Genomic DNA, 14,693 nt, shown 5'->3' on the forward strand with positions numbered 1-14,693 from the left:
GTATAGCACAAGGGAATTCTGTAGGCTCATGGAACTGTTCTGTATCTTATTGCTCTGGTGGTTATATGACTACACATTTGTCAAAACTAATAGGACTGTACAACAAAAGAGTGATTTTTACTCTCTGCCATGAGAAAAAAGGATAACAGGAGAAGAAAATTTGTTGAAAGGATAATAGGAGGAAATTAATTGGAAGGAAATGTATAGATGACTATTTCAAGGAGTTTTGCTATTAAGGGAAATGAACTGGGGTAGGAGCTATAGAAGAAAGTGATGCCAAGCAGTATTTTGAAGACTGTAAAATCAATAGCACATACATAAGGGAAAGTTGACAATTCAGGAGAGTGGAGAGTATTGCTGGACCAATATTTTAGTGCACAAGAGAAGACAAAATCAATTGCACAAGTAGAAGAGACCACATTTTCTAAGAAAACAGATGGCTCATCAAGAGTAAAAAAGAAAGAATATAAGGACACATACAAGGAGGTACCTACTGGGGTAGGTGGTGGGAGTATGTGATTGGAGCTTGAGGATGCTCCTCTTTCTTTCCTCCTATTTTTGTTTTTTCATTGAAATAGGAAGCAAAGTAATCAGCTGGTAGTGAGGGTTGGGGAAGAATAGTTACAAGTTTAAGGAGATAGTGCTTTTAAGCAAGGAGGCATGGCAGATGGGTAGCACTGTGCTGGCAAGCCCTACCCTCACTCCCATTCCTCACTCCTCAGTGTCAATGGCAGACATCACTTGTCAATCTAAGTCAACTTGATTGGGTCTCGCCATCATTATCTGCACATTGTTCCAATAGCTACTGACAGTAGATTAGAATTGATGTAAATTCTATTTATCCTAGTCACCCAGTTAACCTGATTTTAAACCAAATGAATTTTAATTCAACTTTAAAGAATCTAAATGAAATTTAATATAGTATGGTTTCCCTTTGTGTCTCTCTTTTATTACAAAATGCCATTTTTAGAGGTTCTAGTGAAAAAAATTATGGGCAAATGCAAAGAAAAAAGTTGTTCCTATTTAGGAATTTTCTGAATAAGCATCGTAATACTCTCTTTCAAAGAGAGTATATTTTAGCCCACAGCCTGGCAAGTAGTTTCTGAAAATGCTTTACATAAGTTGCACTGCAAGCCAGAACTATGACTGCAGAGAACTCGCAATTAAAGCAGAAATGATATATCTAAAAAGAAATACCTGGTTTGTAAGGCCTAGCCAATTATACCAATAGATAGGTGATCAAACATATTCCTACACAGACATTTCCAGTGCTGAAAATGGAAGTGGCCACAATTGGGGTAAATTTAAAAGAGTCAGCTACTTTCTTGTAGCAAAAAAAGTCAGCAAAACATCTAAGTTAAAACTAAAATTAGAAGTGAACTCCATTTCCATTTAACATTCTTTGGAAATTTTTTAAGTGCCACATCCACTTACTAGAGAGCTTTATCTAAGACAGATTTAACTAAGAACTAAATTAGAGCCAAATGCATCAGAGGATTTTAAGTGTCTAGGATAACCTCTTCTTCACTATACCTTACATTGGAAGATTCATTGAGTTCAGGCAAAGATAGTACAGCTTAATCGATGGGGTTAACAAAGTACTTGATCAAGAGGAGGGTAAAGCAAGACTTTACCAGGGGATGAATGTATTCTATGTCACACCAAAACAGTGACAGAAATAAAATGAGATACCTTCATCCTAAAAAAGGTGATACTTGTTAACAGGTCAACAGTTGATTTCAGGTCTTGCAGTCTTTCAGTATTGCTTGCAGGAAAGTTTTCCTGGTTAATTAGGAAACAGAAAATGGATAAGGTTGTCAGCAGTAAACCTCCAGTGGGAAAATAAACTAAAACTAGCTTCTCATGAAAGAAAATGGAAAGTAAACAGTATCCAATTTTAAAAATACTCTTAAAGTATTCTTAAAATATTTTTATCATAAAACATTATAGAACATAAACAATTTGGAAATATTATATTTTTACCCTTGGAAAGCTGCACTCTTCTATTTATACTAACAATGCAATAAATGCAAAACAATATCATTATTACAATGTTATGTTATTAATGCTTGCTTCTAAAATAGTCTTGCTACTAAAAGGAGGAAGTGTAGCATACACAGGAAAAAATTTTCATGATTTTCTCAAGATAACTACTTTTTAAAAAATATTTTGGAAATTATGCATGTGCTGCATTTACTTTTAGTCACAAAAATACTTTAAAAGTTAAAAAATAAGTTTGCATCATACAGTCTGTCCTGAAATACTATGGATTTTAACAAAAGGTTTCTTTTAGCCAGGTTTGATGAGAAGTATCATTTAAAAATACAGATGTTTATAATTTTGAAGGAATGAAAAGTTATAAAATGTTTGAACTAAGAAACAATTTTTACTTTGGTCAATTTCACGTATTAACATGCTTTTCTAAAGAGCCATTAGGAAAACCATCGCTAATTACGAGATATTCATGAACTTGAACAGGGTTAGTGTGCCTATGATGAGGTGGTGAATGAGGTGGCTTCAGGCCTTTGTCGCCCCCAAATATCTCTCTCAATGGCTTAATGGTTGTTCTCTTCTCATTATGTTGGCCCCAGATCCAACACAAAATAACCAACATGAAACAATACCAAATTAAATTTGGTATTATAACTTCCATAAGTATGCAATTAAAGTATCTGTCAATAAGAGACTAATTAAAAATGAATGCATGGGAGATAGATATGTTCAAATAAGAAAAGATGTTTAGGATACATTGTTAAAGAATGTAAGATACAAGAGAGCATCTATTAGTTATTACTATAGACATTTTATAACTAAAATTTGTAACTTTTTATAACTAAGATATTTTATAACTAAAATTATATGTGTGTATATTTATGCACATATGTACATGAATATATTTGTGGTATGTGTATGTGTTTCCCCAGGAGGTGATATATAGAATTGATGACAACGAATTCTGGGCAGCTTTGCAAGAGCACATGGTACTCTCGGTACCATGATCTAGGAGGAAAGAGAATGAAGCAGTAAATTAAGTAGGAAGCTCAGAAATTGGGGAAGTATCAGCAGAATATTTCAGTAACAAAGGATGAGCTTTCAAAATGAGGACTGGGCCGCAGTCTACTTCATGAATTAGCTGAGGGTCATTGAATCTGATGGCTATTTTAAAAATTACAAAATTAAAGCTGCATGTGCGTACTCACACACACACACACACACACGCACACACAGAGTATTGTTGTAGTCTACGTGGGGCAAAGAATCTAAACAACGAAGGAGACCTGCTGGATTATTTCTAAGGGTGACAGCACCTGAGGTCAATATTTTTATTTTTCTATTACATGATGGGTAATTTTTACAACATGGCAAGAAATTCTCTAGACCAAACAACAGTTTTCTTTTAGGCAAGTAAATTTGTACATACCCTATACTTTGAGAGATCAATCCTCAAAGAGTTATGTAACTGGTCCAGTAGTTTTATGAATTTTTCCCTCTGTACAAAGCAAACACAAAATAGGAGAATGTAAATAAATGACCACTCTAATGACCTCATAATAATTCTGAGTTTTGTCTCTATTTTGTAGAAAGAAAGGATCGAATATATCAATCACTTGTCCAAGATCATAAAGTTACTATGTGGCATAGCAGTGATTCAAACTCAGGTCTCTTTGACACCAAATTCATGGTCTTTTCAATGAGTCATACTTCCTCTCTATGATGAATGAGAAATGTGTAACTGTTCTAACAAAATATCTAGAGACTTGCATTTTGTAGAAAGAGATCAGACAAATAAATTACCAGTACATTTCTCTGTGTGTAGTAATTCACAACAATATAATGCGTCAGCAAGAGAAAATGCAACCCATTCTTCTTTTTATTCCTGTACTTCATGCCCCTTCTCCAGACAATATATTACAGTTTTTTACACTTCTCCCACCTACGGAAGTGGGAGCAGGTGTTGTTTTTGTCAAAACCAATTTGAAAAAAAATTTTCTTCTTGGAAGCAAATGTAGACTTCATAATCTGAAAGGATCAATTGCTTTCAAAGGCTGTGTATGATTTAGTGCTAAAATTAGTACAAAAATGCAGCCAAAAAACTTCTGTTGCTTCCACTTGATGCAGTATCAGTGTTGAACTGTCCTCTTAACAGAAGTAATTGAAGATGGTGAGAATAAAGAGCGTTCCTCTTATTAAGTGTATGGTTAAAGTTGTGTGGATTAAACAAAAACAAAGTCAAAACATAAAAGTCACACATGCAAACCTTATTGGTAGACACTCCACTATTCTGAATTCCAGTTTTCTCATCAAAAATAAAAAAAAAATGGGAGAGGTAAGATTAAATGACATAAAATGTCCCTGCCAACATTAATATTCTGTAAACACCAAATTGCACTTTGGAAGATATTGACAAAAATGAAAGCTTTTCCCGGTAGTTTCACATAGGAGGTGGATTTATGGGGTATATAACTCTTATGCCTCGAAGTCACTGATCTTGATGGAGTGAGCTGAATATTAACAGGAGGTGATAAATTGTTCCTAAGCTGAAACTCCAATTTTCTGAATAAACCGTCATCGTCAGATTTATACATCAGTAAGAAAGTTTGAGTATCATCTCTGTGTTAACCTCTGTGGAGGCAATAAAGGAGCCTAAGAAACGAGCCCTGCCTTCCAGAAGCATGCGATCTTGTTAGGCAGGTTAAGACCCTTTATCCCAACAAAGCTACAGAAAATACAGATGAGTTGAACATCTTAGATCTTTCTCTGCCACTCTCAATTATACCTTCCCAGGGGATGAGGCAAGCTATACAGTCCTTTCTTAACTCTCCAACTTCCATGCATTTGGGTTGGTGGCCCTCAATCCGGATAGAAAAAGAGAAGAATCACTAAAATAATTAGTTTAGGCCACAGTAAAGTTAATCATTTAGATGATTATCAAAGTGAGTGTGATTCGTGTCACATCTCTGGATGCCTTATCTTATCTCTGTGATGGGCACAAATCATCAAGACAGTTGAAGTGACTGATCAACCATACTGTGGCCCAAATCATTGGCCCTCTTATACTCATCGGGGCAAATGGTGCTGGTTGTCTGCCCAATATCCATTCTTCCATTGTTCCTTACTAAAAGAATATCATATGTCAAATGTACCCATATGAAATGCTCACCCTCTCAGACCTCTTTTCCTCCAAGGATGACCACATGCCATGGTTTTGGCCAATGAGATGTAGACAGTTTATTAAATAAAATAGACCCAGCTACCATACTACCAATGACTTATTGTTCTGAAAGATTTAAAAAGAGTGCTTGGCAGATAGTGTTTGTTACATTAGTGTTTGCTGTATAATTCTTTGTTAGGTATACCATTCAGACTTTTCAACTTTTGCCCTTTGTGCTTCTTCCCTTTTCCCACCTAAAACTCTAATAGGCTCCAGAAGATAGAGTGCTTATTTCATGCCCGTTAGATGAAAATGGAAAGAACAAATGGAAAAAAAAAAAAAAAAAAGGATTGCCTACATCCATCCTACCGCATCTGCCCACTCTTTTAAAATACTACAATACTGAGCAGCTATACTAGCTCTGAATTCCCTACCTCTGTGGACTTAGCTTCCATGAGTGGGGGAGCAAAGGGGGAAATCTTATTTAGTTAAATGTATTTAGTGAGTTTCTGTTTCATGCAGTTGAAAAGATTTCTGACTGATACAGTTCACACATTTGGTTTCCCTACCTAGTCTTCGGTGCCCGGCTGGAAAATTTACATTCAAGGAAAATAGAAAACTGTGAAGAAAACTGCTGGGCTTCTTGCCACTGAATCCAGAACATCAGATGATGTGAAATTAAAAGTATGCTGCTGATTGAATTTTCACAGAGATTCTTTAAACAGCAGGACAGCTTGAAATTTAATTTTATTTACAACATTTCTATTTAAGTAGAGTGAGATTGCCTTTGCAGAGCAGAGCAAGCCTACTGTCTGTAGGGTGTGATTTGAGGAATAACGACAGACTGGGTGATTAAAAAATGTTTCCCCAAGGGACATGGCACAATATCTAAAATTGCCACATTATTCAGTTTTTTATTAAATAAGGGCCACATACGTCTAGTAGGAGGCAAATCAATAATAAAAATAATAACAAATATTATAATAGGTTCAAAAATAACAGTTAGAAGGAATAAGATCCAGTGTTTGGTAGCACAATAGGGCAACTATAGTTAACAATAATTGGTTGTGTATTTCAAAATAACTAAGAGAGTGGAATTGGAATGTCCCCAACATGAAGAAATGATAAATGCTTGAGATGATAGATATTCCAGTTATTCCGATTTTATCATTACGTATTGTATGCATGTATCAAAATTTACCTCGTACCCCATGAATATGTACCATTATTATGTATCCAATTAGAAATTTAAATAAATTTTTAAAATAAATAAAAGGTAAATCCAAGCAAAAAAAAAAAAAAATGACAACTTGGTTTAATTAGTTGACCAGAATAACTAGACCAGGGATTGGCAAACTGTCTACAAAGGGCCAGTTAGTAAATATTTTTCACTTTGCCAACCCTGTCTCAACTATTCAGTCTGACACTGTAGCACAGTAGCTGCCATAGACAATATGTAAACTAATAGGCATGATTGTTTTCCAGTGAAACTTGATTTATGGATTTTAGCCCTGCCTTTCATTTCAGTGGAGTTGAGCTCTCTTCCCTATTGCAATAGCCTTGAATAAAGTTTGCCTTGCCTGTTTAATTTTGTCAGCTGTAATTTTTGCTTTTACATCACATATGAAAAAAAATTGGTGTTTTCCCAAATTTTATGAAAATCACTAAAACGCACGTGGCATGAAATAAACTCTTCTAAAGTGTCCGTTAAAAAAATATGTCAACTCTGCTAAGTAAAAAAAAATTATAAAAATAATATTTCAATTTTTTGTCACATGACGTGATCAAAGAAAATGAAGCCAAATGTGCAGAAAGAAAATATTATAGCGGTTGGTAAGTCAATAAAAATATCATTTATACTTGGTTATATATATTGAGCATGTATATACTCAAGTAAATAAACAGCTCAGAAATATCAATTTTACGATTGATTTGGTATTTGTATTTCAAGATAACTCACTAAATAAATTTCCTAAAGACACCTTCAAAATTAAAATATTGACTGCCTCCCACCTCATGGAATTTTGTTCCTTTTCAACTCCTGATCCACCCATGAGTGCCTTCAACACACAGAGACATTTTATCTAATAAAGCTCTTTGTCTGGACTCCAAATAACACTTACACTCAGTGATGCGCTGGTAAAGTGGCTCTCTGAAAGCAAAAAGCCTTGATTTTTAGCATTTGCTAACTTTCATGTTGTAAATACTTTTAATATATCCAATTGCAAGGATGGCTGTGTTTAACAACAAGCTTGCAATATTCCTGAAAATTTACTGATCAGTTCTCATGAGCAGGTACCAGCCAGTTGTAGCATACCACTCTTCTACAATCAATTTTCAACAATATACTCCCTGAGTTACCTTTTGGACCTAAGACTTCCCTTGCGAAATGTTAACTGAAAGGTGCTATTAATATGTTCCTCCTACAATCCTCTGTCTCTGCCTGTTTTCTCTCTTCCACGCTCTCCGTCCCTTTCCCCACTTCTCCCCTCCTTCTCTCTTGCTATCCATCATACTTCTCATGGTTCCACTTACCAAAAACTAGAGCTAATGGCAAATCACTTTACCTTCACCCCATTATGTTTATATAAATTTCCTTACCTTCCCATGGCCTCTTTTCTGCAAAATTTCGGCCTAGAGTCAATCCAACCATCAGCTATATCTCCTAGTAGATCAGCGTCAGAATGCTGACACACTCTAAGAAAGTCTCACTGTCACAAGAATTGTGACAACACATTTATAGTGCCCAACAGCAAATGACACTTTCAGTTTACTAGGAATTTCTTTTGCATGTCCCTGAAACATTCTTTTTTGTATTCCCCTCAGTAGCTTATCCAAACTTTTACCAACCACCCATCCCCTCTGCAACCATTTCACAGCCCATTGTTTTGTAAATGAGCAATCCTTGTCCTTCCTGACAACTTTGAAGAAGGAATAAAAAATAAGGTACAAGTGCCCCAACTTTTCACTTCTATATCGAAAGCTTAGTGTTCTCTGCAAGGACTCTCACACTATTTCCTTGAATTTCAGAACAGAGCTTGTCCTTTCTCATTCTAAAGGCTAGCCTCTCCTTCTGCCCTCATGACTGCACTTCCTTCGTTTCCTCTGAGATAGTACTTATAGTCACTTATTCTCCCATCTGAGAAATTCGCAACCTCACTCTTACAACTAGCTCCTTTCCTAACACTCTATAAACATGTTTATATTTACCTTATTAGTTTAAAAATCCCTACCCAAGCAGATAATAAAAATAAAGTCTCTTTTTATATGGAAAAACCTTCTTACTCTTGCCCAACCTCTCTTTTTATCTTCTGATTTAAGTTCCTTGAAAGAATAGTCTATTTCCTCATCCAATTTCACGCTTTCTTTCAGAATGTTGTTATAAAGTTAATACAGACTTAAGGTATTTTATAAAAAATTTTAGACGTCATTCTCAGCAAAGTAACACAAGAAGAGAAAACCAAACACCACATGTTCTCACTCATAAGTGGGAGTTGAACAATGAGAACATATGGACGCAGGAAGGGGAACATCACACACTGGGGCCTGTCGAGGGGTGAGGGGCTGGGGGAGGGATAGCATTAGGAGAAATACCTAACGTAAATGATGAGTTGGCGGGAGCAGCAAACCAACATGGCACAAGTATACCTATGTAACAAACCTGCACGTTGTGCACATGTACCCTAGAACTTAAAGTATAATAATAACAAACAGACTGTTGTATAAAGATTAGTACAAAACAAAACCAACAAAATGTCAGCTATAATCCAACTAGGTGGCTACATCGTTGGTATTTTAGCACATTTCCTTCCAGTCTTATCTCTAAACCTGTATGTGAGTATGTAAGTGTGTGTGTGTATGTGTGTGTGTGTCTTCAATGTTGGAATTAAATTGCATATAGAGTTTTTTAGCATACTTTTTTCATTTATTATTATCATGGGCATTGCTCAATTATAGAACCTCTTCCATAAAAACTTGAGTTTTTTCTTTTTTGTCGTTGTTTTTTTTTGAGACGGGGTCTTGCTCTTTCGCCCAGCCCAGAGTGCAGTGGCTCAATCTCGGCTCACTGCAAGCTCCACCTCCTGGGTTCACGCCATTCTCCTGCCTCAGCCCCCCGAGTAGCTGGGACTACAGGAGCCCGCCACTGCGCCCGGCTAATTTTTTGTATTTTTAGTAGAGACGGGGTTTCACCGTGTTAACCGGGATGGTCTCGATCTCCTGACCTCGTGATCCGCCCACCTCGGCCTCCCAAAGTGCTGGGATTACAGGCGTGAGCCACTGCGCCTGACCAAAACTTCATTTTTAATGACTGTATCATATTTTAGTGAATAATTGAGCTTTAATTTATATAACTGTGCTTCTATGCCAGGGATATTCAATCTTTTGGCTTCCATGGGCCACAATAGAAAGAAGAAGAAGACTTGTCTTGGGCCACACATAAAATATGCTAACACTAATGATAGCTGATGAGCAATAAAAAAAAAAATCATGCATAAGTCTCACAATGTTTTAAGAAAGTTTACGAATTCGTATTGGGCTATATTCAAAGCCACTCTGGGCTGCATGTGGCCCATGGGCTGTGGGTTGGACAAGCTTGTTACATGCCACTCACTGAACAAACTTCATGAAATCAGGCTTCAACCTCAATTGCTTCACTGACCGACGACCTTCTACTTGCCAAATTCAATGGGCTAATTTCTTTCTCCATTTTACTTGAACTCTCTATGACAGTTAATGATATTATATACTACCCTTTTCCCAAAAGAGTTTACCTTGCCATTTACAGTTATCACTTTTTTTTAGAGACCGGGTCTCATTCTGTCACCCAGGCTGGAGTGCAGTGGTACGATAAAATCACATTTAAAAAAAAAAAATCATTGTCATCCAATTGGGCTAGCCATTTTCCTAGGTAAACTTTGCTTGCATCTCTTCTGTACACCCAGGGGTTCTGTCCTTTTCACTTTACTTTTGAACATGTTTCATCCACATCATGATTTCAAATAAGATTTATACAGGAAAAGGTCTAAATGTGTAATGGTTTTCTTTTCTTAAAGATTTGTTTTACAATTTTCACAGGTAAGAAAGTTTTTCCTACTGGTTTATTATCTGGAGTCTCAAAATATGTGGGCTAGGCACCTTTGAGAAGGATCAAGAAGGGAGCATATCATTGTCATTGAGTCCCAGATGACAGAATCAGCTTTAATAGTTAGGTGAATAAAAACCTGAGGTTCCAACGTGGAGGCAGGAGATATACTTAGGTATATTTGACTCATCAAATGGCATTATTTTCAACAGCTAGAAAAATATAGTCAAATTTATATACCAAATCACCAACTTTTCACGATGTAGTTTGAAGAAACATTTCTCTTTCTTTTGGCCCTATTCTATAATAAGTCATTGTATTTACAAAATGAAGTTTGTTGTAACTACATTGCCACTGAAATCCTAAAATGTACTGAAATCAATCTGCTCTCTCTTCTTTGGGTCAACATGAAGTAAAGGAACATGTTACCTAATTTTCCTCTAGGTAGTTTTTACGGTGGATATTAATCACTGAAACACATCTTTCTCAGAGGGAGAAAGGCTCAGTGTTCCATGATGTTGGCTTATTCTTCACAATATACGCACATGGAATATTAGAAGCAAAACAATTTCATAGCGCAGCATGCTTTATGTTATAGGTAAAATCCCAAGACAACAAGTGCTGTTACTAAGATGAGGTTTTTATAACAAAACTGTTCTATGATCTGGTATTTGGTAACAACAGGATTTTGTTAAGCTGGCTAGAGAACGTTCTTTAGTTCCAGCTTCTGCAAGAGTCAATCTGTCTAACAAAAGTAGCTTATACTGTAGGTAAGGCAGGAGAGACAAAATTCTCATATTTTATGCAATGACACGTTTAACTTTTACCAGCTGGCTTGCCATCTTTTATCTAATTTTATCATTATTTTAAATTTGAGAAACATGTTAAAGTAAGAATTATCTTCTTCATTGAGCATGTTGAGGAACTGAGGCTTAGATGACTAAACTGACTTGCTAAATTTCAATAAAAACTGAAACTCCATAACTCCTAACCCAAAGAGTAGTCTCCTTTACTGGCATTTTATTTGATTTGGCATTAAATAGCAATTATACTTTCCTTTGATTATTCTAATTCACTTCATACACCTCACATGCATTTCTCTTTTAGAGGAAAAGGACAGAAAAAGAGTAAACACAGGAGCACATTAGATTTTCACCCTTTTATTTGCTGTGTCTCAACTGTTTCTTTTCTATGACACATAACTCAAAATTTGATTTCTAAACAATATACTCTGTAACAAAAATATATTCAGTAAACTAAATTGGAAGCGCAGTGGAAACAATATGGTGCCATGAAAAATCACCTTCCCACAATTGATCTTAGTTTCCTCCATGAAAAAAAAAAAAACAAGAGAACAAAAAACCTGTTTCACAGGATTATTGAACAGTGCTACTGCCTACCCATTAGCCCTGACCAGAAACCTGGGAATATTTCCAGGCATCTTCTCCTTCCCTCCCTGTCCGTGTCCCCAAACATACCAAATGCTATTGAGGCTGTTGATTTTATGCCCTGAAAACCTTTGGTATTTATCCTCTCTTCTCCACCTCCACTCATTTTTAATTTTGACTCTTACCACTTTACTAGAAATACTCTTAATTTATATCCTATTTCCAGTCTTGCCAATCTCAGTTACAGTATACCTGTAGAGAAAGAGTTACAACGACGGATGCAACAGACGAATTCTTGGGGCTCCTTTGATTCCCTGAATTTCTACTTTTCAATGCATTCTTGATGCCTTTGCATATGTCAGATGGACAGCCTTAATTAGGCACAGATTGTTTTTCTTAGGCTCCTTAAACACGTACTATGTTTTACTTAGAGGATGTGCCACTATCCATCAGTACCAGAAGGAACCAATAGGAAGTGCAAATGGAGCCTAATATGTTCCAGAGATGGCAGCCAAGCTCACACTTAGTAGGGAACTGTATCTACAAGACAGTGAATCTGAAATGTTGAATACCAAATTTGCATATGTTGAGAATTCCCTATAAAGTCCCAGCATTCTCTTATAAAACGTATGTTTTTCCCTCACTGAAAAAGATCCTTTAAGATATGAAGATTCAATCTAATGAAAATTCTTATTGACTGTCAAAGTTAATTTACTAAAAATGTTTCAAATGAACTTTGAGCTGGAGCCCATTATGCTATTCCCTAAAATGTCCTTTCTGAAATAAGATTCCAAGAATATCTTAAGTTCAAAGTCTCTTGAAATGCAACTCCCATAAGCTGCTAGAAATTTTAAAGTTTAAAAAATTATACTTACACCAAAGTTGGTAGCAGCAAATCGATCTGAGGCAGAAACCTGTACATTTGTTGAAACTGTTGTGTGAGCATAAAAAGCATTTATATTAGCCAGCAAGGTGCTCATGACGGCAGGGACACCGGGGCACATGTATTTAGAAGACAGACATGAAAAGTGCCTGCAAGACAAAAAATATAAAGTGTTTTTAAAACAGAAATTAATTAATTCATGCAACAACAGAGCTTCTAACATCAGCAATTAAGTAATTCCACAGCTACGTCTATGAAAAGGAGAGAAAACTGCACAATCTCTAATTGAAAGAAAAACAATTTCGGCCTTTTGAAAATTTCTCATTCACAAACGTAAAGTGGCTTAATTAGAGTGTAATTTGCCCTTTTTGCCCGTGGACACTGCCGAGAAATCATTGTTAAAGTCTCCCTTGCCACTGTCGTCATGTCGAAGTCAGTTTTCGAAAAAGCCTGAACCGCTGCAGAAGCTCTGCATCAGAGGGTTAAGCTTTGAAAAAAGTTAGTAAGAGTCTGAGGAGCGATGGGGAACACTTACAGGCTATGGGGTAATGAGAGACCCAAACACCCAGCGTTCCAGGGGCTTTGGGTTTGACACGTATGCCACTGTGGAGGAGGTGGATGTAGCCACGAATGCAAGGCCACAAAGGTGGATGGAAGAGTTGTGGAAACAAAGAGAGCTGTCTCAAGAGAAGATTCTCAAAGACCAGGTACCCAATTAACTTTGAAAAAGATCTTTGTGGGTGGCATTAAATAAGACATTGAAGGACATCACTCAAGAGATAATTTTGAACAGTACAGGGAAATCGAAGGATTGAAATCATAGCTGAGGCAGTGGCAAGAAAAGGGGTTTTGCTTTTGTAACCTTTGATGACCATGACTCCATAAATAAGGCTGTCATTCAGAAACACCTTACTGTGAACGGCCACAACTGTGAAGTAAGAAAAGCCCCGTCAGAGCAAGAGATGGCTAGTGCCTCACCCAGTTGAAGAGGTCAAAGTGGTCCTAAAAGCTTTGGTGGTGGTCATGGAGGTGGTTTCAGGGGAATAACAACTTTGGTCATGGAGGAAACTTTAGTGGTTGTGTGGCTTTGGCGGTAGCTGTGGTGGTAGTGGATATGGTGGCAGTGGGGATGACTATAATGGATTTGGTAATAATGGAAGCAGTTTTGGAAGTAGTGGAAGCTATAACAATTTTGGCAATGATAGGAGTCAATCTTCAAATTTTGGATGAATGAAGGGTAGAAACTTTGGAGGCAGAAGCTCTGGCTCCTGTAGTCATGGAGGCCCATACTTCGCCAACCAGGAAACCAAGGTGGTCATGGTGGTTCCAGTAGCAGCAGTAGCTATGGCAGTGGCAGAAGATATTAATTACTGCCAGGAAACAAAGTTTAGCAGGAGAAGAGAGCCAGAGAAGTGACAAGGAAGCTACAGGTTCCAACACAGTTGTGAATTCAGCCAGGCACAGTAGTGACAGGGCCTTGCTGCTCTCAAAGAAGATGTGTTTTAGACAATACTCATGCGTATGGGCCAAAAACTCAAGGATTATATTTATGACTAATTGTATAACAGGTTATTTTAGTTTCTGTTTTGTGTAAAGCATTCCAGTGAACGTTTTTAATGCAGATTTTTTTTGCACCCTTGATGTTGATTGCTAAATGTAATAGTTTGATCATTATGCGGAATAAATGTGTCTTAAAAAAAAAAGAACGTAATTTGCCGCAAAGATGTGAAAACTCAACTTTGAATGTTGCATGTACACACCAAAATTACAATTTCCAGTGGAATTTAGCACCATCGGAAAGCAAGTGCTCAGGAGTCTCCCTGCTTCCTCAATCCTGCTTCTACTTATTTTCATTCCTGAAATGCCATATTTTAACCAAAATGTTCTTTTGTATTTGTATGCCTCTCACAGTTGTAAAGTAGCATGACACCCTCCTCTCGTTATACATTGAATTAATAAGTCAATTTAACCTCTGACTTGAATCCAGTTTGTATGATTTTTCAGAAAGAAATATCTTCTGTAAGCAATTCTCTTTTCTAAGCACTTTGTTACAGACAAGATTTAATTAGGCAAACAGATGAATAGTGAGAACAGATTGAATAATGCCAGCTTTATGCTTAAAGATCATTTCTTTTAAACCTTGAATAATGGTATCATTTATACCCATCAAAAGCATCAAGGGTCCAA

General features: G+C 36.6%; 1 protein-coding gene across 2 annotated transcripts in view; it reads right to left on the minus strand.

The window, feature by feature from the left end:
- The window catches only part of UNC13C (unc-13 homolog C), a 663,443-nt gene that overhangs the window by 301,428 nt on the left and 347,322 nt on the right, over window positions 1-14,693 (minus strand). For both annotated transcript variants that reach the window (XM_055279200.2, XM_055279199.2), the window contains 3 exons: window positions 12,499-12,655; window positions 3,422-3,490; window positions 1,693-1,782 (listed from right to left, as the gene is read on the minus strand). In XM_055279200.2, the coding sequence (XP_055135175.2) occupies window positions 1,693-1,782; window positions 3,422-3,490; window positions 12,499-12,655 (316 nt within the window). The remainder of the gene's footprint in view (window positions 1-1,692; window positions 1,783-3,421; window positions 3,491-12,498; window positions 12,656-14,693) is intronic.

The sequence above is a fragment of the Symphalangus syndactylus genome, chromosome 5, assembly GCF_028878055.3.
Source record: "Symphalangus syndactylus isolate Jambi chromosome 5, NHGRI_mSymSyn1-v2.1_pri, whole genome shotgun sequence".
Lineage (NCBI taxonomy): Eukaryota > Metazoa > Chordata > Mammalia > Primates > Hylobatidae > Symphalangus > Symphalangus syndactylus.